Genomic DNA, 24,619 nt, shown 5'->3' on the forward strand with positions numbered 1-24,619 from the left:
AACGCCAAGCGTGGCTTCGGTATCTGTAGTCAGGGTGTGGGCCGAGGAGCCTGCGACCTCATACAGGAGACACCGCCAAAGATGTGTCGTCGGTAATCAGGGGCTGCATAGGCACCTCGCTGAGAACCGGATCACGTGTAGTCGGCTTAGGCGTGGTGTCGGTAGAGGTCGTGGACCTCTAGTGTCGGTCCTTGTCTTTGCGTTTTTTAGACAAAACCGGAGTCGGAGTATCCGACGACATAGTATAGTTAAATGCTTTCCCAAAATAATGCTGGGCGAACTCCGCCCGACGCTTACTAGTGCGTTTGTTGAATGTAGCACAAAAGCGACAGACCGAGACGTCGTGGTCTGGGCCTAAACAAGGTATACAGAGGGAATGGAAATCCTTATGCGGTATTTGCTTCCCACAAGAAATACAATTAACTTTGTCTGACATCGGTCTGAGGCAAGAAAAAGTTTCCCCAAACGGGGTACTTTAGCTTTTAAGAAGACTTTGGTTCCAAATTTTTTGTAATCTCAGGAGCTGGCCAACCGGCACTTGCGAACTGCTTCTGCTTCGGGCACCGCGCGGCAAGAAAGACTTAAGAAAATGGCGTTGGCTGGTTCTTTTATACCCCTGTCGCACTGACGTCAGGGAAGAGGCGATGACAACCGACACCGGACCTAGACTTTGGAATTCGGCCGACCGAGGACCCGCCTGACGGCAGGAGAACCCATCTGTTATGACTGCAGCTATACTTATGATAAACATCCTGATGTCAGTCCTGGAACAAGAGCAACCGACTCAGAAATACTAAGCCTCTGGTATTCAGGTCAACTGAGGGCTACCCCTGTCAGGATAACCCAAGTAAGATGACTGCAACAGTGAAACACTAACATCTACAAGGGGAGGGAACATGCTAGACATTGTTTGCGTTCCTAAAGAAATTACTGTTACATCAAGTCAAGTTTTACCACTGCTGATGTGCAGTGATCATAGTGTTATAAAGGTTAATTTGTTGCTAGATCATTCTGCCAAACTGAAATCTAAACCAATGCACAGAAGGTTAATTACAGATTATATGGAAGCAAAACAGTCACTTTTAAACTGGACTGAGGTGTTCAGTGGAAAAACTGCAGATGGAATGTGGAAGGTTTTGAAAGAGAAATAGAGTGCAAAAAAATAAATAAAAATAAAAAAAAAATGCTTAACATCAGGGTCTAGGCATACAACATCAGGGGGATATATTGCCATAACAAGATACCAGATTAAGGTGAGAGAAAAATATGAGAAATGGAAGAGAGGTCAAACTACAACTTTGAAAACTGAAATAAACCAGATGGACAAACAGATTAAGCACAGTGTGAGATAAGATCAAGAAATATTTGAAGAAAATTTATATAAAGATATGGAGCATAATAGGAAACCTTTTTACAGGTACACAAGATGTGGAAGGAGTAAAGCCAAACAAATTGATAAACTGTGTGCAGATTCTAAAATGTATTCTCAGACAACAGATTATAGATGTAGTCAAAAGCTTATGCAAAACAGTTTTGGCTCCACAAAAGGGGTGATGAATTGTCCTGGCGACATCCAGGTAACCCAAGATACTGGAATCAAATTAGACTATATTGAAAAACATGCAAATTTGATCCAAACAAAGCACGAGGAGATGGACTTAGTAAAAATGACCTGAGGACACTTCAGCAAGAACTTACGGTACCATTACATCTATTATTCACTAGGCCATACAAATATGAGAACCCAAGACTGGACACATGCACGTATTAAAACTGTCTTCAAGGGAAAAGGGAGTAGGACAAACCCAGGCTCATACAGACCTTTAAGTCTACTTTCTTGTTGTGGAAAAATAATGGAGAAGGAATATTGGACAAGTTATTATTAGAACTGGATAAGTTGGGACTTGAAACCATATATCAGCATGCATATGTTGAAAATGGATCCATTACCACCTGTAACATGATGTTCTATAATATAACAAGCAGCTATGAATGAAAAATTGGGCTATGATGTAATTTATATAAATTTAACTTCAGCATTTGACAGGGTCATATACAAAACACTGATCAATTAATTAATACAATTAGGTATTCGTGTACTCTTCATAAGATGGATAGTTGCATGGCTTACAAACAGGACATGGCAAGTACACAACTGTTCAGGTGAAATCCCCTTGGTTACAGTCACGGTGTCCTGCAAGGCTCTGTCCTAGGCCCTTACCTGTTTAGATTGTATCTTTCAGACCTAACTTTTTATCTGAGGTGTTCTACAGTCTATATGCAGATTTGGTATACCAATTACATGCGTTACAAATAAGAGAGGTCTGCAAAATAACTTGACTAAATTGACCATTTGCACACAGGAGAATAATATGCTGACAAATATATCAAAAATGAAGCATGTGAGATTAGGGAGACAAACTGAAAGGTGAATACTTAATACAGCACACTGATTGAAACTGCAGACTTGCTGAAGGACCCGGGTATATGGGTAGACTCAGCTATGAGTTTTTCTAATCATATCAACCAATCAATTAATAATAGTTATAGAACTATAGATTGTATAAAAAGACATATAAAGTCTAGGAAATCAAAAATGAAGCCATTGCTTGTTAGTTACATTAGTCTCAAACTTGAGTATGGAATAACAATATGGAAAACCCTATAAGAAAACAAGCATGAGTAAACTGGAAAGAATGCAGTGAAAATATGGGCATCCATGGATGTGAAAATTTAAGTTATTATGAAAAACTAAAATCTGAGCTTGTACAGTGTCTCTTACAGATATCTACGAGGAGATCTTATTCAGGTATATAGGGCATTTAGAAACAACTACCTGGGAATGTCTGGGGTTATCAAAAAGTACTACAGATTCATCAGACAACCTATGTGGAAGATTCTATAGGAATGAGAAGTGTACTAATTGGTTCTCTGACAGTAGCTGATGAATGGGAGAGACTACCAAATTACACTAAAGCAAGTACTAGTTTAGATATTTTTAAGAACAGCCTCGACACTTATTATGGGAACAAGTGTTTTGGTATACTGGCAAGTTAGAAGGGCATTAATGTCTGTGCTTGAAATATCTGCATGTGTATGTACTGAGTAAAGGTCTTTCTTTTATACCTGCACAACAGTCGGATATTACTGATGTTTTGATTGACTTGAAATAATTTGCTAGCAATGTATCACTATGTTTAATGTTTCCTCATCCGAATGAAAGCTGCAATGCTTTTAAGAAACTCAGTACTTTTACACCAGCTATACATCCCTTCATGGATGGTTTCTCCAATGTATGCGAGGATGAGATGCACGATTCTCTCCTGCATAGACAAAAAAATTCATTTCATAACCTGACTGCTAATGAATGAAAGGTCTTAACAGAACTATGTGAAACATCTTTTTTTTTTTTTTTTTTTTTTTAGAGATATACGTTGTGGACAAAGGTGGGGGCACTGTAGTGATGGATATGCAATTTTATATAGAACAAATGTCTGAAATATTGCAAGATGATCTTACTTGCATGTGGTTGTACAAGTTTCAAGTAACAGGACTGATTGACAAAGTGAACTTTTTTTTTTGATTGGCACATGACTGGTCTTATTATACAAGATTTATTTAAATACTTTAATGTAGAGCATCCTGTGGTTCCTATTATGCATGTATTACCTAAAGTTTACACAGACACAGTTAAACCACAGATGCGTCCAATTGTATCGAGCCGTGGATGGTTCACGGAACCTCCATCTATGCTAAAAAGGTTCTAAAAACCCATTTTAGACAATATGCAGACTGTTTTAAAAGCAAAGAATGTTTTTAAATATTTATTTAAATTGATTTAAAGGAGTTGAAATGAATGGAGATATCCTTTTTGTCACTTCGGATATCAATTGTCTCTTTACCATCATACCTAATGGAATCAAGTATTGAGAGTACAAGAATGATTTTGACTGGCCATAGTGACTTATCGAATAATAAAGTCAAGTTGATTTGTAATCTTTTGGAGTATATTTTGGAGAACAGTATTTTTACTTTTGAAAATTAGTTCTATCTTCAAAAAATTTGTGTTGCCATGGGTACAGTCTGTGCAAATTCATATGAAGATATGGTTCTGATACAGTGAGAATTTGAGAAAGTCCTGAAGGATAACCCATTTTTTGAGTGCATATGTGACTAAAGGTGTTTTTTTTTTTCGAGGATATTTTTCTGGTTTGGAAAGGTACCTCAGATTGGTTGGTTGTATGGAAATAATCAAATTCTACCAAAGTGAATCTTAAGTTTACCCATGAGTGGCCACACACTTCACTAAATTATTTTAGATGTTACAGTCAGTAAAAATATGTTGGGTAAACTTAATACGACTTTATACAGGAAACCCTGCATAAATCTAATACTCACCCTAGACATGTACCAAGAAATGTTTTGAAAGGCCACTTTTTGAGAGCAATGAGACTACGACAATGATGAAATGTTAGCCAGCACATTTCAAACTATGGCTATAGAGTTTTTAAATGGCAGTTATTCATATGGCGAGATCAATACAATTAAGCAAGTAAATCAATGAGAAGAACATCTGCCAAACCTTACTTTTCAGAAGGTAGTAATGTTATGTCATGCTTAAATCAAAGTGAGCGTAACTAAGAACCCAGATTTTTGCTCACTTAGAGTAATGTAAATATTGTATGTGAGATTATAAAGAAAAATTGGCCAATAGTATTGGCCAATGAGGACATTAAAAAGATCTTAGGTGGAATACCTAAGTTTTCCTTTAGAAATAATACATCCTTGAAACATCAGTTATGTTGCAGACAAAAGACCACCATGAATTCTGATTGTATAAGGAAGGACCTTTTTCATGTCGCTTCTGCAGAGCATGTAGGTTTTATTTGGTCTACTTTATATACTGAGCATCCAGTATCTGGCCATCTGACAGAATTTGATTTCTATGCTGACTGTAAGTGCAGCACTCTTATAATTTTACACAATGCATATCATGCAATACATTTTATATAGGGAAAACCAACTGCACTCAAAAAAAGGTTCTTGGAACACAAAAATGATATTAGGAAACAGGAACTGAATAGCGCCTCAGCGAAGCATTCACATGACTCTGGTTCCAATCACTGTTTTAAAGTTCTAGTTTTAAAATTAATGAATTTGAATGAAAAGGGAGATGATATCAGAAACAGAACTGAATATAGTGAATTGAAATTGATTTTGGTTCCACAAGCTGACAACAGCCCTGGTTTGAATAAGAGTGCATCTTTAAAAACAGTGTTTAGGCCTTGCGACTTATTTCACTGATTCCATTTGCTGCCTTATAATTTTTAAGTAGATGTGTAATTGGTATGGTCTGAAGAAGAGGCATTTGCCATGAAAGCACTTACCATTATTGTCTAAATAAATATATTTGTTTTAGCCCAGCCGTGGTGGTCAAAGTTTTGTTTTGTTTCTAATGCTCTCCTAAGAATCTGACAACACATTCTGGGAAACTGCATAAAACATTAATAACCAAGTATTCCCTGGTGAAGCAAATAAATCCCTAATCGCCCGTCTTCCAAAATCATGGAAACTTTAACTTCAAGACCTTCATGGCTAGCCTCCAAAGGTGCTAGTGACTCAGGACACTGTATATACATTTAAGGAGAAAATTACCATTGAGCTGTCTTATCTACCTGAATACTCATGAAGGCAGACTCTTCCCAAATGTTTTGTTTCCTTTAGGTTGATGTACATTCCTTCCCTGTATATGGAACGAACTCCCCTGGCCTGACAGATCCTGAAAATAGACAGCCCTGCCAACATTTATGTACTAACCGTTAGGATGAAGGTTACTGGCTGACACAGAAGCAACAGTTTGCTTAAAAAAAAAAAATCAGTATTGCTGCATCTGCAACCACAGCTCAGAACCATTACCAGTGATGTGATCCGAGGACAGACTTCAGACAGAAAAGCTCTGGAGTTTGGCAGATGGTACCACAAAAATATTAGCTGAAATGATCCAGAACACATGAGAGATCCTCACTGACAGTTAAGGCCTGGGCTGCTGTCCAAAGAAGGGGATCATTTCACAGATTTTCTATTAGGGCAACACAAATCATACACTGTTCCCCAAAAAAATTAAGCCTTTGACTTCTTTGCAGGCATAAACTATTTTATTTTCATTTACTGACAAGTCCAAGGACACAAGAAACAGAACAACTAATCCAAAATTGTCCATTAGCTGTTGTAGTAGTCAGCATGAATGAAAGTTATCAAGTTATGGGTAAACATGGATTATTTTCCCCCTTTTAAAGACCACACTAACTAGGGACTTTTGTGTATACTTTGGGAGCAGCTGTGAGGGTGAAGGCATAAACATTTGGCTGTCTCCACCTTAATAGGGAGCTGCCTGCTAGCACTGTGGCGACATGAACAATGACTTGTCAACCTGTTCTCAAAACAAAGTGCTGTCTACATTTTAGTTTTAGGCAATGTTTCCTTGCAGTGTTATTTGCATTTTGCTTTAATTACGTCCAAGAATACACTCAGAACCTTGCTAAGAATAGTCCGTCAAAGTTAAATGATGCAACAAAATTATAGGTATAATTAAACCTTTAACACACCTAAAGCTTTCCTACTTACCATGATACCACCACTTTGTCTTCTTTGGGTTCTTATTGCATGTTCTTATGTAAAATGAATTGTCTGGAGGTCGCCTCTAACAAAAAAAAATGTATTTAAGAAGGTGTTTTAATTACAATTACAAGCACAATGCTCTTTGCATAACACATTTAAATACAGACAAGATAGCTGGAATCTACAAAGTGCAGTTGTATAAGCAATTTACCTAATTACACATATCACAGTGTGGTCAAGTACTTTCCCCCACGGCTGAGCAGACAAATACAGCTTATGACAGAAAATAGCCCTCTTTAGGGAACCTGATTAAGGAGAGGACGGGAGCAAAGTTACAGACTTAAAGGAGGAAGAGGTATAAATGGTACTCAACCTGGCATCTCATGGTTTTTATGGGTGAAAATAGAACTTCAACAGCGACCACACTAACATCTACAATTAAGGTAAGTAGCCTATACAACTGTACTGTGTTATTTAAGGGGGTAACACTGTTGTAATCATAATTACAAGGAAGATTTCCAAAGATTGCCCATTCCTGATCAGGTGGTTGGGCTCATTGTTCAGATAGAGACTGAGGAATGCCCTTGAGGAGAGCACAAGCAAACCCAACTTTTGTCTTGGATATCACATTCAGTCTGGAGTGTTCTGAAAAGGTATGCATCTAGGAACCGAAGTCTGTCTCTAGAATGTTCTGAAAACAAACCTCTATCAGGAAGACAGGAGTAGCTGCAGTAACCCCTTTTGAAATAAGCCTGGCATTTTCCTGCAAAAATCCTGCCACAGATCTTGCAGCAGATGTTAATGTAACTTGCTAACTGCTAGAAAGTTTGTTCTGACGCTGGCATGGTTTGTTTACTTTTAAGGAGACTAAGAGATCAAATTTTCTGACAGATTTGGTCCTTAGCAGTATTTTAACTGTCTATGCATAACTAATGAGTGCAAGATTGTTTGTCCTTATGCAGTAGATCAGGGATGAAGGCTAGGGGTTAAACAGCTTGGTTGGGGGATACTTATGTACTGATTTTTGGCATAACAAGAGAATAGTGTGCAGGGTTACCCTTGTCTTTATGGAACCCGCAAGTAAGGTTCTTTGCACAAGGGCCTGTATTGTAGAGAATCACCAAGCAGACACTATAAAAAAAAATTGGTGCAGAAGCAGCTGGTTCAAATGACAAAATATTTTTTTTCCAATACAAAATTCAGGTCCCAGGCTGGGGTTGCCTTGCTTTTGGGAAACCTTAAGATGGAGGGATGCCCTTCGGGAAGTGCTTCACTGAGGTTCTGAATACCAGTGGAAACAGCAAGCATGCTGAAGATAACACATTCACTTTTACAGTGGTTTACATGCGAAACCTACAGAAAACAGCATAGATAGCTTATGAAGAAAGTACAATTGGGTACACTTACCATAAATGCAGATGCTCGAGTGTATTCACTGTTGCAGTCATTACATTTGGGTTATCTGCTTGCAGTAGCCCTCAGTTGGCCTGATTAACAAAGTCTTGGGTCCTGCGTCGGTTGCTGTCCCTTCTTCCATGACGTCAGGTCGTCTGGTATAAAACATGCAGCCGACGTCATTACATCAGTTTTTCTTGCCCCAGATGTCAGGTGCCCCCCTAATGGGAAGCAATTAAATCTATAAATACAAGGATATGCCTCCAACAAAAAGCAAATACACCAAAAAGAATTTTGAGCATACTAAGTGAGAGTAGAGGTACAGCCAAAAGAAGAAAGGGGGCTGGAGGGAGGGTAACCAGGACTGCAACAGTGAATACACTCGAACATCTACATTTAATGTAAGCGTACACAACTGTACTATGTTCTTCGTGTTTCACTGCTGCAGTCATTATATTTGGGTAGATTCCCAAAGCTAAGGTTGGGAGGAGGAATTTAAATAGAATTAGGACCAGCAATAAGGCCCTGCAAGACTGCAGTGGCAAAACCAGCTCTGGATTTTGAGAAAATTGGCAAATGATAATACTTGATGAAAGTATGTACAGAACTCCAGGTAGCAGCTTCTAGGATGTCCCTAGTAGGGACGCCGCTGAGAAAGGCTGCAGAGGTAGATGCAGCCCTGGTTGAATGGGGTCTGATGCCCTGTGGGATAGGTTTTCCATGGTGCTTATAGCAGAAATGAATGCAGTGGCCTATCTATTTTGAAATGGTTTGTTTTGAAATAGCTTTCCCCTCTGACTCTGCAGCAAATGCCACAAGCAGTTGTTCAGATTTCCTTTGAGGTTTAGTCCTGTCCAAGTAGAATCTAAGCTGTCTGTGTACATCTAAAGAGTGCAGTATCCGCTCCCCTTTGTTCTGTGGGTTAGGAAAGAAGGTAGGCAAATGAATGTACTGATTAAGAGCCACACTGGATACCACCTTGGGTATGAAGAAGGGATTGGCTCTGGGGGACACCCTGTCTGCATGAAAGATGATTAAAGGTTCCACTGCTATAAGGGCCTGTAATTCAGGTACCCTTCTTGCAGAAATGATTGCTAAAAGGAAAGCGGTTTTCCAGGAAAGAAATTTTAAATCTGCAGCAGCAGCTGGCACAAAAGGAGGAAGAGTGAGTTTCTCAAGGACAAAATTAAGATCCCAGGCTGGAGTAGGAGCTCTCTTGGGTGGCCTTAAATTCTTGGCCCCTCTGAGGAACTGCTGGAGCAGTGGGTGAGAGAAGAGAGGAGGCTCGTTGCTGTAATGAGCTGAAATGGCTGAGGCATAAATTTTGGAGGAAAAGGACAAGCCCTTATGAAGCATCTCAGTCCAGTATTGTAGAATCGGAGGTAAATTGGGCAATGCTGCATTCATTCCTTGAGATTGGTTCCAGGCACTAAATCTTTTCCATTTTGCAGCATAAGATTTTCTAGTACTAGGCCTCCTTGCCTCTAAAATGATATCCATCACTGATTTACTGAGGGTTGGTAAAGGAGAGATTAGGTAATTAGCCAGGCTGCTAGGGTCAGGGTTTGCAGCTGAGGGTGAAGAATCTGGTTCTCCTGCTGAGACAACAGGGAAGGAGTCTGAGGCAGGTGCCATGGAGCCAAGCGTGACACACTGCACAAGAGTGGGTACCAGTGTTGGCGAGACCAGTCTGGTGCAATTAAAATCGTCCTTGGCTTGTCCTGTTTGACCTTTAGTAGTACCTTGGAGAGCAGAGGCAGAGGAGGAAAGGCATAAACTGATAGGTTTTTCCACCTGAAGGATAAAGCATCCACTTTCCAAGCTAGCTTGTGGGGAATCCTTGTGCAAAATGTGTCCAGTTGATGGTTCTGGGGGGAGACAAACAGGTCTACATCTGGGCTCCCCCCATTTGCTTGTCAACATGTTGAAAATCCTTGGTTCCAGTTTACACTCGTGTGGGTCCATGACGTTTCTGCTTAGTCTGTCTGCCAGTGTATTTAGTTTTCCTGGCAGGAATTGAGCTTGTAGATTCATGTGGTAGCTCAAGGCTGTGTTCCACAATGCTCTGGCAGGAATTGAGCTTGTAGATTCATGTGGTAGCTCAAGGCTGTGTTCCACAATGCTATGGCTAGTCTGCAGAGGGGGTAAGAATGTGTACCCCCCTGCTTGTTTATGTAACACATGACTATGGTGTTGTCCGTCTTTACCATTAGTTGTCCTGGAAGAATGTGGTCCTTGAAGGCTGTCAGAGCCTTCTGTACAGCTAACATTTCCTTTTGATTTATGTGCAGGTGCATTTGACTTTGGTTCCATTTGCCCTGAATGCACTTCCCTGCCAGGTGAGCCCCCCATGCATAGTCTGATGCGTCTGTTAAGATTTGGGTGGCAGGGGGTAATGTGAATGATAGTCCCCTGTTTTGGTGGCAGGCCTCTGCCCACCAAAGGAACTCTAGGTGTAAGCAAGGTATGATAGGAATCCTTGCTTCCAGATCCTGTGAATGTTGACAACATAGGCTTTTGAGATACCATTGTAGTTTCCTCATATGCAGCCTTGCATATGGAATTAGAAGAATGCAGGAGGCCATGAACCCCAAGGCTTGCAGTATTTGCCTTGCAGATAGCTGGGTTTTTGTGGCTACTTGTTTGAAGTAAGTTGTCAAATTAATCTGTTTCTCTGGCGTGAGGAAAGCCATCTGGGAAGTTGTATTCAAGCTTGCTCCAAGGAATATAATTTGTTGATAGGGTACCAAGTATGATTTATTTTTGTTTACAGTGAACCCCAGAAAAGTCAGTACCCTTTGTACAAAAGCCAGATGATTCAAAAGAATGCCCTGGCTTTCTGCCCGAATTAGACAATCGTCCAGGTATGGGTATAGTTGAATATTTCTTTGCCTGCAAAATGCAATGACTGGAGCTAGGCACTTTGTGAATACCCCGGGAGCAGTAGATAAGCCAAAGGGCAGTGCAGAGAACTGACTGTGCATGTAGCCTGCTTTGAAGCATAGGTATCTTCTGCAAGACTCCCTGATAGGGATGTGCAGGTATGCTTCTTTTAAGTCCCAGAATGATACCACAATACAAGGATAAAATGATTGACTTCAACAATTGGCTAAGCTTATGGTGTCATTCAAAGGGGATCCAGTATCTGTGTCTGGGATGACACGATTGACAGACCACGATGCTTTGCCAGAGATGGTCTGCACCTGTCGCCCCTGGGATTCAGGTTACTGGGGATAAGGCTCTTGCCACCCCTATAGTGCCTTTTTTAGGCAAACTTCAAAGGACAAAACCACCACCGTAACAGGTACAAGCATGTACAATCTGAAGGTAATGCTACTCAATGCTAGAAGTCTAAACCTCAAAATGCACTCTCTCGAGGCACTCCTAAAAATGGAGAACATCGACATCTGTGCAGTAACTGAGAAATGGTTCAAGGCTCCAGAGAGCACCCCTGCAATACCAGGCTACAACTCTTACCACACTTTTCGGCCACCAAACCAGGACCGAAACACTAAAGGTGGAGGAGTGTCGATATTCACCAAGGATATTCACACCACCAGGTTAGTTGGCCAACACAATGTGTCTGAAATTCTCCAAGTGCAACTAACACTAGGTAAGAATGCAATCCAAATTGCAGCTTGCTACAGATCCCCCACCATACCCCAAGATTCTCACTACACCTTTCTAAACATACTGGAAAATATTAAGATAGAACCAAACACCCTAATACTGGGTGATTTTAACTACCCTGCCATTAACTGGGAAAACTACTCATGTCCCAACACCTTTGTGCAACGGTTCTTGGAATTCATAAATTCCAACGCCCTGGATCAACTAATCCATAGCCCACCAGGGCTCCAATATCCTAGACCTGGTCATTACCAACATGGGAAATCAATGCTCCATACCTATGGTCACCCCTCATTAGTCAGGTCTGACCATAAGCTAATCACCCTTAACATCCACATCCCACCCCACACCCCAGTAAAGAAACCACCATAAAAACTTCTCCAAAGCCAACTTCATGCTACTCAAGTCAGAAGTGACAAACTTCATGACACCCATGCAGACGGAACTGAAAGTTCAACTGCTGAATCCTACACTAAGGCACTGTACGAGCACATCCACTCATGCATGAATCGTGCCATCCCAAATAGAACCAAAATGTTCTCATCCAAAAAAGGAAGCCAATCTGGTGGTCCCCTGCCATAAACAAACTTTACAACAAAAGGAAGAAACTTTTGCAGAAAAGAGGAAAATCCCAGGATGCAAAAACTCCTTACTAGCCTCAGTAAGAAACTGAGATGCCTCATAAAATCCTCCAAAGCTAGTTACGAAAATAAAATTGCCAAAGATTCCAAAGACAACCACAAAGCATTCTATAACTATGTCAAGAATCTAAATGGCAATGCTCAGATCTGCTCTGAGCTAAAACAGAATGGCATTAAATATACTGATCCAAGGATATTGCCAATATCTTGGCAGATCGATTCAGTGCCAACTTCACCCCTCTCACCCCTAAATGGCCCATCTCAATACCGGAAGATTGCCAAATTCCAGTAATAACGCCACACAGGTACAAACGCACTCTCTAAAGCCAAGAATACAGCATCCATGGGACCAGATGACATCCCGGCTGTGTACTACATGAACTACAATATGAACTGGCACCTTACCTAAGTGTCATGTTTAATCATAGCCTCACCTCAGGTTTCGTGCCCAATGAGTGGCGCAGAGCTACAGTTATCCCAATCCACAAGGGGGGATCCACCTTGGATCCCGGAAACTACCGTCCCATCAGTCTGACAAGCCTTATCTGCAAGGCCATGGAGAGTATTATCATGGAACTTATAAACAAAGACATTGGCAACCTTCAAACACTGGACCCCACCCAGTTTGGGTTTGTGAAGGGCCGATCTTGTCTCCTGAACCTGATTGACTTCTTTGAATCAGCCTCCAGAGCCATGGATAAGGGTAAGGTGGTCCACACAGCCTATCTAGACCTTGCCAAGGCCTTTGACACCATCCCCCACTCTGGAATCATAGATAAACTTACTAAGTTGGGCATTAATCCCTATGTCACCCAATGGGTTGCTAAATGGCTTACTGATAGAACCCACACTGTAAAAGTAGCCGACTCCAAATCCAGCTCCAGACAAGTGACAAGTGGAGTACCTCAGGGTTCAGTCCTGGGGCCGCTCTTGTTTGGCATCTACTTCTCTGAAGTACAGGTCAACACTAAGGGACTCTGGCTAACAAAGTTTGCAGATGACTGCAAACTGGGAGCCATTATTTAATCCCCAAATGATGTGGATACTCTACAAAAGGGCCTTACAGAAACAGATGCTTGGTGCCAGAGCCATGGGCTCAGGCTCAATGCCAAGAAATGTATTGTTATCCCCCTTGGGAAAAAACATGTATCCATGAATTACCATATAGGTGGCAGTACACTAAACACAAAGTGTGATAAGAGACTTAGGGACACAGGTGGACAGTGGTCTCACCTTCGATAAAGTACAGTTTTGTACCTACCATAAATGTAGATGTCCGAACTGGATAGCATCTGCAGTCATAACAACTGGGTTGTCCTGTCGTCAGGCAGCCCTTCAGTCGGCCGGATTCCAAAGTCCGGGTCCGGCTTCGGCTGATGTCGCACTTCACCCGACGTCATCTCTGTTGGTCTTTGGGTATAAAAGCATCAGCTGACGCCATTTTCTTCAGTGTTTCTTGCCCCAGATGCCAGAAGCCCTCTAGAAGGCTAAAAATTTTGGATAGATGCCAATGTTTCCAAAAGATAGAGGTAAACACAAAAATAAGCATGTATGTACATAAATACAAACAAATACACCATGAAAGACTCCCCCCCACTAGCTAGCTATTAGGAGGGTAAACACCCTAGGAGTACCACAGAGGGGAAGGAGGGAGGGTAATCCTGACTGCAGATGCTATCCAGTTCGGACATCTACATTTATGGTAGGTACAAAACTGTACTATGTCCTTCATGGATGCATCTGCAGTCATAACTGGGTAGAATACCATAGCCAACTAGGGGAGGAGGATAAAAGTAGATTATGGTGTGTTTAGGATCCCTTGCAGTACAGCAGTGGCAAACCCTGCTCGGGGTCTGGAATATAGAGGTAAATTATAATGCTTGGCAAATGTATGCACGGAGGTCCAAGTAGCCGCCTCAATAATGTCTTTGGTAGCCACTCCTCGTAAGAAAGCTGTGGTAGTGGCTGTTGCCCTTGTAGAATGAGGTCTTATGTTCTGTGGAATTGGCTTTCCATGGAAGGAGTAACAGAATCGTATGCAGTTTCCTATCCATTTGGAGATTGTCTGTTTGGAGATAGCTTTTCCTTCCCTTCCTGTTGCATAAGCTACGAAAAGTTGGTCAGTCTTTCTGCTATTTTTTGTTCTGTCCAAGTAGTAGCGTAGCTGTCTATGTATATCCAAGGTATGCAGAAATCTTTCCCCTCTGTTTTATGGGTTGGGAAAGAAGGTAGGTAGGTGGATTGCCTGGTTTAAAGACACTCTGGATACCACCTTAGGCATAAATGTAGGATTAGTCCTCATGGACACTATCTTGGTGGAAGATTAGGAAGGGTTGCACTGCCATTAAGGCCTGTAGTTCTGAAACCCTCCTCGCTGAAGTAATTGCCAGTAGGAAAGCAGTTTTCCATGACAGGTGTTGTAGGTCTGCTGTTGCTGCTGGTTCAAAGGGTGATAGAGTCAATTTTTCTAGCACAAAGTTTAAGTCCCAAGCTGGCAATGGTGGTTTCCTTGGAGGTTTTACATTCTTGATTCCTCTGAGGAACTGCCTGAGCAAAGGGTGTGAATAAACAGGTGGATCAAAGCTGTATTCTGCTGAAATAGCTGATGCATGTATCTTGATGGAGGAGTAGGAGAGGCCTGAATGAAGTAGTTCGGCCAGATACTCCAGAATGTTAGGCATATCTATGTTTGATACATCTTTTCCTCTTTCAGAACTCCAAATGACAAACCTTTTCCATTTCCCAGCATAGTTCCTTCTTGTTGAAGGCCTGCGTGCTTCAAAAATAATGTCTTTAACTCTTTGTGAAAGTTCTGGATTAGCAGCTGCTATGTGATGTTCCATGCAGTCAGTTGCAACGTTTTTAGGTTTGGATGCATGGTGCTGTAGTTGTTCTGAGTTAGCATCACAGGCATCAGGGTATTGGCCACATATTGTTCGAGACATGCTCCTCAGCAGTGGGTACCAGTGTTGTCTTGGCCAGTTTGGAGCTATCAGGATTATCCTTGGACGTTCTTCCTTGATTTTTAGTAGTACTTTGTGTATCAAGGGAAGAGGTGGGAATGCATATGCTGTTAGGCCTTCCCAGCTGAAGGAGAGTGAGTCCACTTTCCATGCTAGTGGGTGGAATGTCCTTGTGCAGAATTTTTGAGCTGGTGATTGAGAGGGATGCTAATAGATCTATCTGAGGCATTCCCCATTTCTTCGAGATGGTCTTGAAGATGTCCGGGTGCAGCTGCCATTCGTGGGCATCCGATGTGGTCCTGCTTAACATATCCGCCAGAGAGTTTTCTTTTCCTGGTACAAATATTGCCTGTAACTGGATGTTGCAGCTGAGTGCCAGGCTCCACAGCTCCAAAGTCATTCTGCATAGGGGGTAAGAATGAGTGCCTCCCTGTTTGTTGATGTACCACATGACTGTGGTGTTGTCTGTCCTTATCATCAACTGGCCTTCCTTGAGAAATGGTCTGAACTTTTGGATTGCCAGTTTTACTGCCAGCATTTCTTTTAGGTTGATGTGTAGGTGAAATTGATCCTGTGTCCACAATCCTTATGCATTTGTCCAGCATGTGGGCTCCCATCCTAGGTCTGAAGCGCCTGTTGTGATGGTCTGGCTTGCTTGACCTTTTGGAAAGGCAGGCCTGGGTTTGACTGGCATGCCTGAGCCCACCATAGGAACTCCTGTTTTAAGCATGGTATTAGTGGGATTTCCGTTTCTAGGCTGTGTCTGTGTTGGGACCATAAATTCTTTAGGTACCACTGTAGTTTTCTCATATGTAGTCTGGCAAATGGAACCAGGATTATGCATGATGCCATGAAACCCAAGGCCTGCAGTACCTTTCTTGCTGTTAACTTGTTCAGTTTTGTTAGTGCCAAGAAGTAAAGACGGAGTTCTTTTTGTTTTTCTGTAGTTAGGAATGCCATTTGTCTTACTGTGTCCAATTCGCTCCCAGGAAAGTCCTTGTCTGGGATGGTATCAGTCTTGACTTTTGAAGATTGACTGTGTATCCCAGTGCTTGTAGCAAGTAAATGACCCTTTGTAAATCTGTTGTCAGCTTGCTTTTGTTGTCTCCTTGTAGCAGGCAGTCGTCCAGGTATGGATAAATTTGAATTCCCTGTAGTCTGCAATGGGCGATTACTGATGCCAGGCATTTTGTGAATACTCTGGGCAGTAGATAAGCCAAAGGGCAATGCTGAGAATTGATAGTGCTCTGATCCTGCAAGAAATCTGAGGTATCTTCTGCAGATTGGTCGAATGGGGACGTGCAGGTATGCCTCCTTGAGATCTAGAGTTACCAGCCAACACTCCTTGCCCAGCATGGGAAGAAGTTGCTGTAGGGTCAGCATTTTGAATTTTGGGACAATGATGTATGTATTTAAGGTGGACAGGTCGAGAATTGGTCTCCAACTTTTTTCCTTTCTTGGAACAAGGAATAGTCTGGAGTAGAACCCCTTTCCTTGCTCTGCTATTGGCACTTTTTCCACAGCTCTCATGTTTGCTAACTCCATTATCTGTTGTAGAGCCTCTGTTTTTTGATTTGGAGGTAGATTTGGCATTCCTCTTTTGACTGGTAAAGTGTGGAAGTGGAAACAGTAACCTTGATCTATGGTTTGTAAAATCCACTTGTCCTTTGTTATGTGGTGCCAGTTTTTTGAAAATAAGGTTAGCTTTCCGCCTAGAGGAGCTGCTATTTGTTCCCTGGTAGGCGGATTTAGGATTAAGTCACTGTGGCTGTGTTGAAGTAGTGGCAGAGGTTGAGTCTGTGCCTCTGTTGTTACCTTGCCACTGTCGTCCTCTGTAGGTACTTCCTCTGGATTGGTTTCTGTCTCTGGAACGTCTATTCCTGCCCCTTTGGGGTCTTGTGGAGTCAGGAAAGGACCAATTTTTGGCAGGCCAGTTCCTGCTAAACCTTGGGGGTTGAACCTGCAGGAAATCTTTAACTGTTTGGACTGATTTTGCCTTTTCTTCCATTTTCTTCATAACCTGCTGGGCAGGTGTACCAAACAAACTTGTCTTATCCATAGGAGCATCTAGCAACTTAGATTTAACATGATCCGGTAGAGCTTGCTCCTTTAGCCATGCATGCCTTCTAATTACTGTGCCAGTCATGGCTGATCTAAATGAAGCCTCCAGTGCATCATAGCCACATTTTAAAGAATGGTTACTAACCTGCTGTATGTTATTTACCATTTCTAATACATATTTCTTATCAAGAGATTCATCAGTGGTTAGCTTTTTAGTTAACTGATCAAGCATAAACTCTTGGTATTGTATCATGTGGAACTGACAATTTAAAGCTCTAGCTGAGAGAGTGGCTGAAGTGTAAACCTTTTACCCCATCTGTCTAATGACCTTGCTTCCCTTTCAGAAGGAATAGGGTTTTAGCTATGGTCGGCTACTGCCTTGGGACCCTGGGATATAGTTTCGGGTCTGCAAGAGGGGCCTTGTAAAGGTGGTGATGAGTATCTGGCACCCTGTAAAATCTGTCTGGTTTGGCAGGGGCTGGGGGTAAAGAATCTGGAGCGGAGCAGACATCATTGAAAGCATCATCCACCACAGAGAACAGGAGGTATAGCTAAGGGCCTGTGCTGTGGAAGGTGCAAAAGGTCCTAAGTCTTTTCTGGAGTCTGAAAAATCCTGTTGCTGCCATTGGAACTGTTCTCGCATGGCATGCAAGGTTTCCCCAAAGGAGAATTCTTCTGGTGGGGAAGCAGCTGGAATGGATTCTTCAGCATCAGAATCTTCAAAATTGGAGAAAGGAGCCTCTGGCTGGTCAGTTATGTCTGATTCATCAGCAGAATCATCAGAGGACACTGGCTCAGGGGGCTCTGCCCTAGGTCTCTTCTCTGGGGGCTGAGAGGCCCTGTCTGGGTGAGATTGAGATCCTCTAATTAATGAAATTAAATCTTCTGCCAAAGTAAGCATTTGAGAACTAGAAGAGGGCCTGGTTGAGGGGGGTTTAACAGGCACTGCTTTAGTAGTCTTGGCTGCTTTAGCCCTGGCGAAGGCCTTAATGGACATGGCTGCTGGAGGCCTAGCAGCACCACGTGCTGGGGTAGAGACATCCAAGGGAATGGTGTCTGATAAGTCAGTGGTAAGCACCGTGAGTGGGTAAATTTTCTGAGGCCGATTCAAGAGTGGTAGCAGGGGCCTCAGCTGTAGAAATAGATTCAGCTGTATTTTGATCAGTTTTCTCGGTTTCGCCGAAACCGAGACACTCATGATTTGCTTAACCATGGTTTCGGCCGAAACCGCGGACGCAGTGTCGGTCTTTTCTTTCGTTTTTAGCAGAATGCGAAGTCGGAGGATCCGACGGCATAATGTACGCAAAATCAGAACCGAAAAACTGTTCTGCGAACTCCGACCGACGCCCAAGCGTTCGTCGGTTGAAGGAAGCACAGGCCGAACAGGCTGCTACGTCGTGGGCTGGGCCTAAACAAGGCAGGCAGTAAGAGTGGAAATCTTTATGAGGTATTTGTTTCCCACAGGTTAAACAATTATTAACTTTTTCTGACATCGGCTGAGGCAAGAAAGAGTCCCCAACGGGGTACTTAGCTTTAGAAGTCTTGGAACTAGTATTCGCTAGAAGTAATCTCTGGATCCGACCGACCGGCACTTGCGAACAGCTTCTGCTTCGGACGCCACGCGGCAAGAAAGACTGGAGAAAATGGCGTCGGCTGATGCTTTTATACCCAAAGACCAACAGAGATGACGTCGGGTGAAGTGCGACATCAGCCGAAGCCGGACCCGGACTTTGGAATCCGGCCGACTGAAGGGCTGCCTGACGACAGGACAACCCAGTTGTTATGACTGCAGATGCATCCATGAAGGACATCCACATCACCACAACAGTCAGGAAATCCTTCTATGTGGCACACCTCATCACGAAGGGCTTTTCATCCAGAAAAAAGGAGGTCATTGTCCCACTGTACTCATCCCTCATTAGACCCATTATAGAATACAACGCCCCATTTGGTATGTACCTCTCAAGACATCTGCAACAACTGGAAAGGCCTCAAATACCTCACTAAAAGAATCACAGGCCTAAAGCAGATGCCCTACGCTGACCGCCTTAAAAAGCTCCAGCTACACTCTGTCGCATATCGTCTACTCAGAGGCGATCTCTGCTTAACATACAAGGCCATGTCAAACCCAGAGCTGTTGGACATGCTACACTTAAAGAAATCCCAATCCCTCAGAGCTACACGGTCCAGGGATCTAAACCTTGTCATCACAATAAACAAAACATGCTGGAAGGATAGGTTCCTGACCCAGAGACTCCCCAGACTCTGGAATAGATTGCCCATACATGTCAAGCAGAGTGCCTCTTTGGACCTCTTCAAGAGGAACCTTGACGATTGGATGGGAGAAAGGAAATTCACCCCAGGGATCACGTCAGTCGCCCTGCTAGACAGGGGTCCAGGAAAGTAAATAATGTGGGAAGAAATAGCCAGGGAATTGTTATGGCTAGGCTTGTATAGGCCCTGGGGCTGATAGCCTAGTACCAACCTATGAACCTATGAAGTCTAGTGTTGCCTACCATGCATCTTTGCCTAGCACAGGAAGCAGCTGGTGAAGAGTCAGCATCTTGAATTTTGGAATTACCAAAAAGGTGTTTAGAGTAGAAAGGTCCAAGACAGGACGCTATGTATTGCCTTTTCTGGGTACCAGGAAAAGTCTCGAATAGAAACCTTGTCCCTTTTCCTGTTGTGGTACCAACTGAATAGCCCTCATGTTTAAGAGAGAGTACTTAATTTTGGGCCTCTGCCCACTGATTTGGGGGAAGATGTGGCCACCCACTTGGTGTTGGTAATGTGTGGAAGTGAAATCTGTATCCTTGGGACACTATATTTAGAACCCATATGTCCTGGGTAATGAGTTCCCAGTTTTTGGCCTGCAGACCAATCTTTCCTCCTAAAGGAGTATTCAGTTGGGAAGTGCTTGGAAGTTTTAAAAGCAAGTCATTGAGACAGTTTTCCATAGGGGGGAGTCTTACTACTCCCAGATTTGGGTGCGGAACCCCCCCCCCCACTGCTTAGTCTTGGGTGTCCCTTGGGACTGAAGCCTGGGGTTTCTTTTGTTTCTGGGTTTGGCTTGAGAAGACCTGGAATGGGCTGGAAAGGTCCAATGTTTTAGAGGGCCAGTGCCTACTAAATCTAGGAGGCTGAACTTGTAAGAAATCTTTAACAGTTTGCATAGATTTAGCTTTATCTTCCATCTTTTTAAGAACTTTCTCAGCCTTGTTGCCAAACAGGCACTCTTGATTTAAGGGAGCATCCAACAATTTAGCTTTAACATGATCAGGCAAAGATTGCTCCTTAAGCCAAGCATGCCTTCTGAGCACAGACCCAGTAACAGCAGCCCTGCAAGAGGTCTCTAATGAATCAAATCCACATAGTAAAGTATGTTTTCCAACTGGTTCAGCAGAATGCATTAAATCATTTAATTCTTTATTTTCAGCACAGTCAGGAATCAATATCATTTTCTGTTTAAGCAATCCAATAACTTGTTGTTGTTACTTTAACATATGAAACTGGCAGTTTAAAGCCCTAATGGCAAAGGTTGCAGAGGTGTAAACCTTCTTACCCCATCTATCCAGCGCCCTGGAGTCTCTATCAGAGGGGGTAGGATTTTAGCAGTAGAAGCCTTAATGCCGTTGGATCCCTGTGAAAGTGTCTCTGGATCCGCAATAGGATTTTTAAAAAGGAACTTGTGTGAATCAGGAACCCTGTAGTATCGGTCAGGTTTTCTGGGAGCAGGAGGCAAAGAATCAGAGGTCAAACTAGATTCTGAAAAGGCATCATCAACAATGTCTGTCTAGTACAGGAGGTATAGATAAAGGCCTACGCTGAGGCAGGAGTAAGAAATCCCTAAGCCTCCTTTTTGAATCAGAAAAAGCCTGGCTTTCCCAGTGGAAATGCTCCCTTAGAGTATGTAAGGTCTCACCAAAAGAAAAATCCTCTGGAGGGGAAGCAGAGGGAATAGAATCCTCTGCATCAGAATCCAGTAGATAAGGGCAAATACATTTCATCAGAAGAATCAGAAAAATCAGAATCCTGGCCAGAAGATTCATAAACAACTTCAGTCCTAGGTCTCTTGGAAGCAGGAGGTTGGCTTCCCCTGACTAGAGTTATAAGATCTTCAGCCATTCGTTTTTTAGGCATAGAGGCCTGAACATGCAGCCTGGGCATCGATTTCTTAGGCATGGTTTGAGATTTTGGCCTAAATGAAGAAGGCGTCTGTTTAATATGCAAGTGCGTAGGCCTGAATACACCCTCAAAAGCCGGTGCCTGCGCAGCGGCTCTGGACCCATCCAAGGTAGAGACATCCGCAGGTTCCACAGTTGAAGCATCTCGTGGCATACTGGACTCTGAATGGGTCTCAGTAGAGGCCTGCGAGTCAGAAGTAGTGGGTATCAGGGGCTGCGAAAGGGCCTCACTGAGTACTGGTGAACTGGCGACTGGCTTAGGAGAAGTGTCATCGGCAGCTTTGGACCTCGGCGGCCTGTCTCTGTCTTTATCTTTACGTTTTTTCTGAATCCTGGTAGTTGGATGGCTAACCGATGACATTTCTGGATAATTAAACAGAGAACTGAAATATTTAGAGGCGAAAATATATCGATGATGGATAGTGCGCCGATTAAATAAAGCACAAAACCGACAGCAAGGTAAGTCGTGGTCAGGACCTAAGCAAGGAATACAGTACGAATGAAAATCTTTGAGAGTTATTTGTTTTCCACAAGTAATGCAATTATTAACGTTTACTGACATCGGAAGGAGCAAGAAAAAGTTTCCCCAATGGGGTACTTCGCTTTAGTTGAAGACTTCAGTTGTGAAACTCAAACGAAAATTTCAGGAGTTGGCCGACCGGCACTTGCAAACTGCTTCGGGCACTGCACGGCAAGAAAGACTGATGTAATGGCATCAGCTGCATGCTTTATACCCCTGACGACCTGACGTCATGCAAGAAGCAACCGACGCAGGACCCAAGACTTTGTTAATCAGGCTGACTGAGGGCTACTGGAAGCAGATAACAAAATGTAATGACTGCAACAGTGAAACACGAAGAAAGTACAGTTGTGTACACTTGACATAAATGCAGATGTTAGAGTGTCTTCACTGTTGCAGTCATGACTGTAGGGTTCTCCCCTGCTGGCAGGCAGTCCTCGGTCGGCCAGAATCCCAAAGTCTGGGTCCGGTGTTGGCTGTTCAGCCATGCTCCCTGACGTCAGAGCACCGGGAGTACAAAGCTGACAGCCAACGCCATGTTCTCCAGTTTTTCTTGCCCCAGATGTCAGGTGCTCCAAAATGAGTAAGATCCCATACCCTTTGCAAATACACCTCAAAAGAAGGGTGAAGGGAACCACACAAAAGAAATAAGAGGGGACAGGAGGGAGGGAAACCCAGACTGCAACAGTGAAGACACTTGAACATCTAAATTTATGGTAAGTGTACACAACTGTACTATGTTCATCATGTTTCACTGTTGCAGTCATGACTGTAGGGTTGAATCCCAAAGCAGAATAAAAGGGAGGTGGTCATAAAGAAGAGGGGGCGGCTAAAAGGCCCTGCAAGACAGCAGAAGCAAAGCCTGCCCTAGACTTAGAGTAAATAGGTAGATTGTAGTGCTTGGAAAAAGTATGCACTGAACTCCAAGTTGCAGATTCCAAAATGTCGTTGGTAGGAACTCCCCTGAGGAAGGCAGCTGAAGTGGCAGCAGCTCTGGTAGAGTGAGTCCTTATACTCCCTGGGATTTGCTTTCCATGATGTGAATAACAAAATCTGATTCCATGAGCAATCCATTTAGAAATGGTCCATTTTGAAATAGCTTTACCTTGGGAACTTGAAGCACAAGAAAAACAATTGCTCTGATTTCCTGACATCCTTGGTTCTTGTCCAGGTAAAAACGTAGTTGTCTGTGTACATCCAAGGAATGCAAGATCCTTTCCCCCTTAATTTGACGACTGGGGAAAAAGGTTGGCAAGTGAAAAGTTTGATTTAAAGCCACTTTGGAAACCACATTAGGCATGAAAGTAGGATTAGTCCTTAAAGACACCCTGTCTTGATGAAAAATAATATAAGGTTCCACAGCCATGAGAGCTTGCAACTCCGAAACTCTCCTGGCAGAGGTCAGAGCTAACAGAATGTCTGTCTTCTAAGATAAAAACTTGATGTCAGAAGTGGCAGCAGGCTCAAAAGGAGGCAAGGTGAGTTTTTCCAAAACATAGTTGATATCCCAAGCAGGAATGGGAGGAGATCTAGGGGGACCTTAAGTTCTTAGCTCCTCTGAGAAACTGTCTCATGAGCTGATGGGAAAAGATAGGAGGGTCTGTATTATAATGAGCAGAAATAGCAGAAGCATGGATCTTTATGGAAGAGAAAGAGAGACCCTTATGTAAGAGGTCTGTCAGGTAAAGTAAAATCAGAGGAATGTTAGCAATAAGAAGATCTGAATCCTGAACCTGCATCCAGGAGCAAAATCTTTTCCATTTTCCTGCATAAGATTTTCTAGTGCTAGGACGTCTGGCTTCTAAAATGACATCCATAACCTGCTTGGGTAGGAGAGAATGAATCAAGGATCCCGGATTAACCAGGCCACCAGGCTGAGAGTTTTGACATGGGAGTGCAGAACCTGACCCTGGTGCTGGGACAGAAGGTTCGGAGTCTGTGGTTATACCCAAGGGGGCTCCAGACAAAGGTTTTTCAGAGTTGGGTACCAAAATTGTCGAGGCCAATTTGGGGCCAGCAAAATCATCATCTTGGGCTTGTCCTGTTTGATCTTTAATAACACCCGTGGAAGAAGAGGTAGAGGTGGGAAAACATACCCAGAGAGGTTTCTCCAACTGAAAGATAGTGAATCCACTTTCCAAGCTAGTTTGTGGAAAGTCCTGGTGCAAAAAAATCTGTAGTTGATGATTGAGATGGGATGCAAAGAGGTCTAATGTGAGGACATCCCCAGACTGCTGTAATCATCCTGAATATTTCGGTGTCCAGCATCCATTCGTGTGGATCCGACAGGTTTCTGCTCAGACTATCTGCAAGGAAGTTTTGCTTCCCTGGTAGAAACTGAGCTTGAAGGTCCAGTTTGCAAGCTAGAGCTGTGTTCCATAGATTCATGGCTAGTCTGCAGAGGGGATAGGAATGAGATCCCCCTTGCTTGTTTATGTACCACATAACTGTGGTGTTGTCTGTCCGTATTAGTAGCTGTCCTGGTTGTAGAAGATTCCTGAAAGCCAATAGAGCATTCTGTATGGCTAACATTTCCTTTAAATTGATATGCAGGAGCTTCTGATCCTTTGTCCAAAGGCCCTGCAGACAGTTGCCCTGAAAATGGGC

The 24,619-nt window shown here is 43.0% G+C and overlaps 2 protein-coding genes across 3 annotated transcripts in view; both read right to left on the bottom strand.

Moving 5' to 3' along the window:
- Nucleotides 1–24,619, bottom strand: part of TMEM70 (transmembrane protein 70) — a 798,264-nt gene that overhangs the window by 255,265 nt on the left and 518,380 nt on the right. The window lies entirely within an intron of this gene.
- Nucleotides 1–24,619, bottom strand: part of UBE2W (ubiquitin conjugating enzyme E2 W) — a 514,818-nt gene that overhangs the window by 190,142 nt on the left and 300,057 nt on the right. For both annotated transcript variants that reach the window (XM_044067221.1, XM_044067222.1), the window contains exon 5: nucleotides 6,625–6,700. In XM_044067221.1, the coding sequence (XP_043923156.1) occupies nucleotides 6,625–6,700 (76 nt within the window). The remainder of the gene's footprint in view (nucleotides 1–6,624; nucleotides 6,701–24,619) is intronic.

The sequence above is a fragment of the Protopterus annectens genome, chromosome 3.part1, assembly GCF_019279795.1.
Source record: "Protopterus annectens isolate FY-2018-M chromosome 3.part1, PAN1.0, whole genome shotgun sequence".
NCBI lineage: Eukaryota > Metazoa > Chordata > Ceratodontiformes > Protopteridae > Protopterus > Protopterus annectens.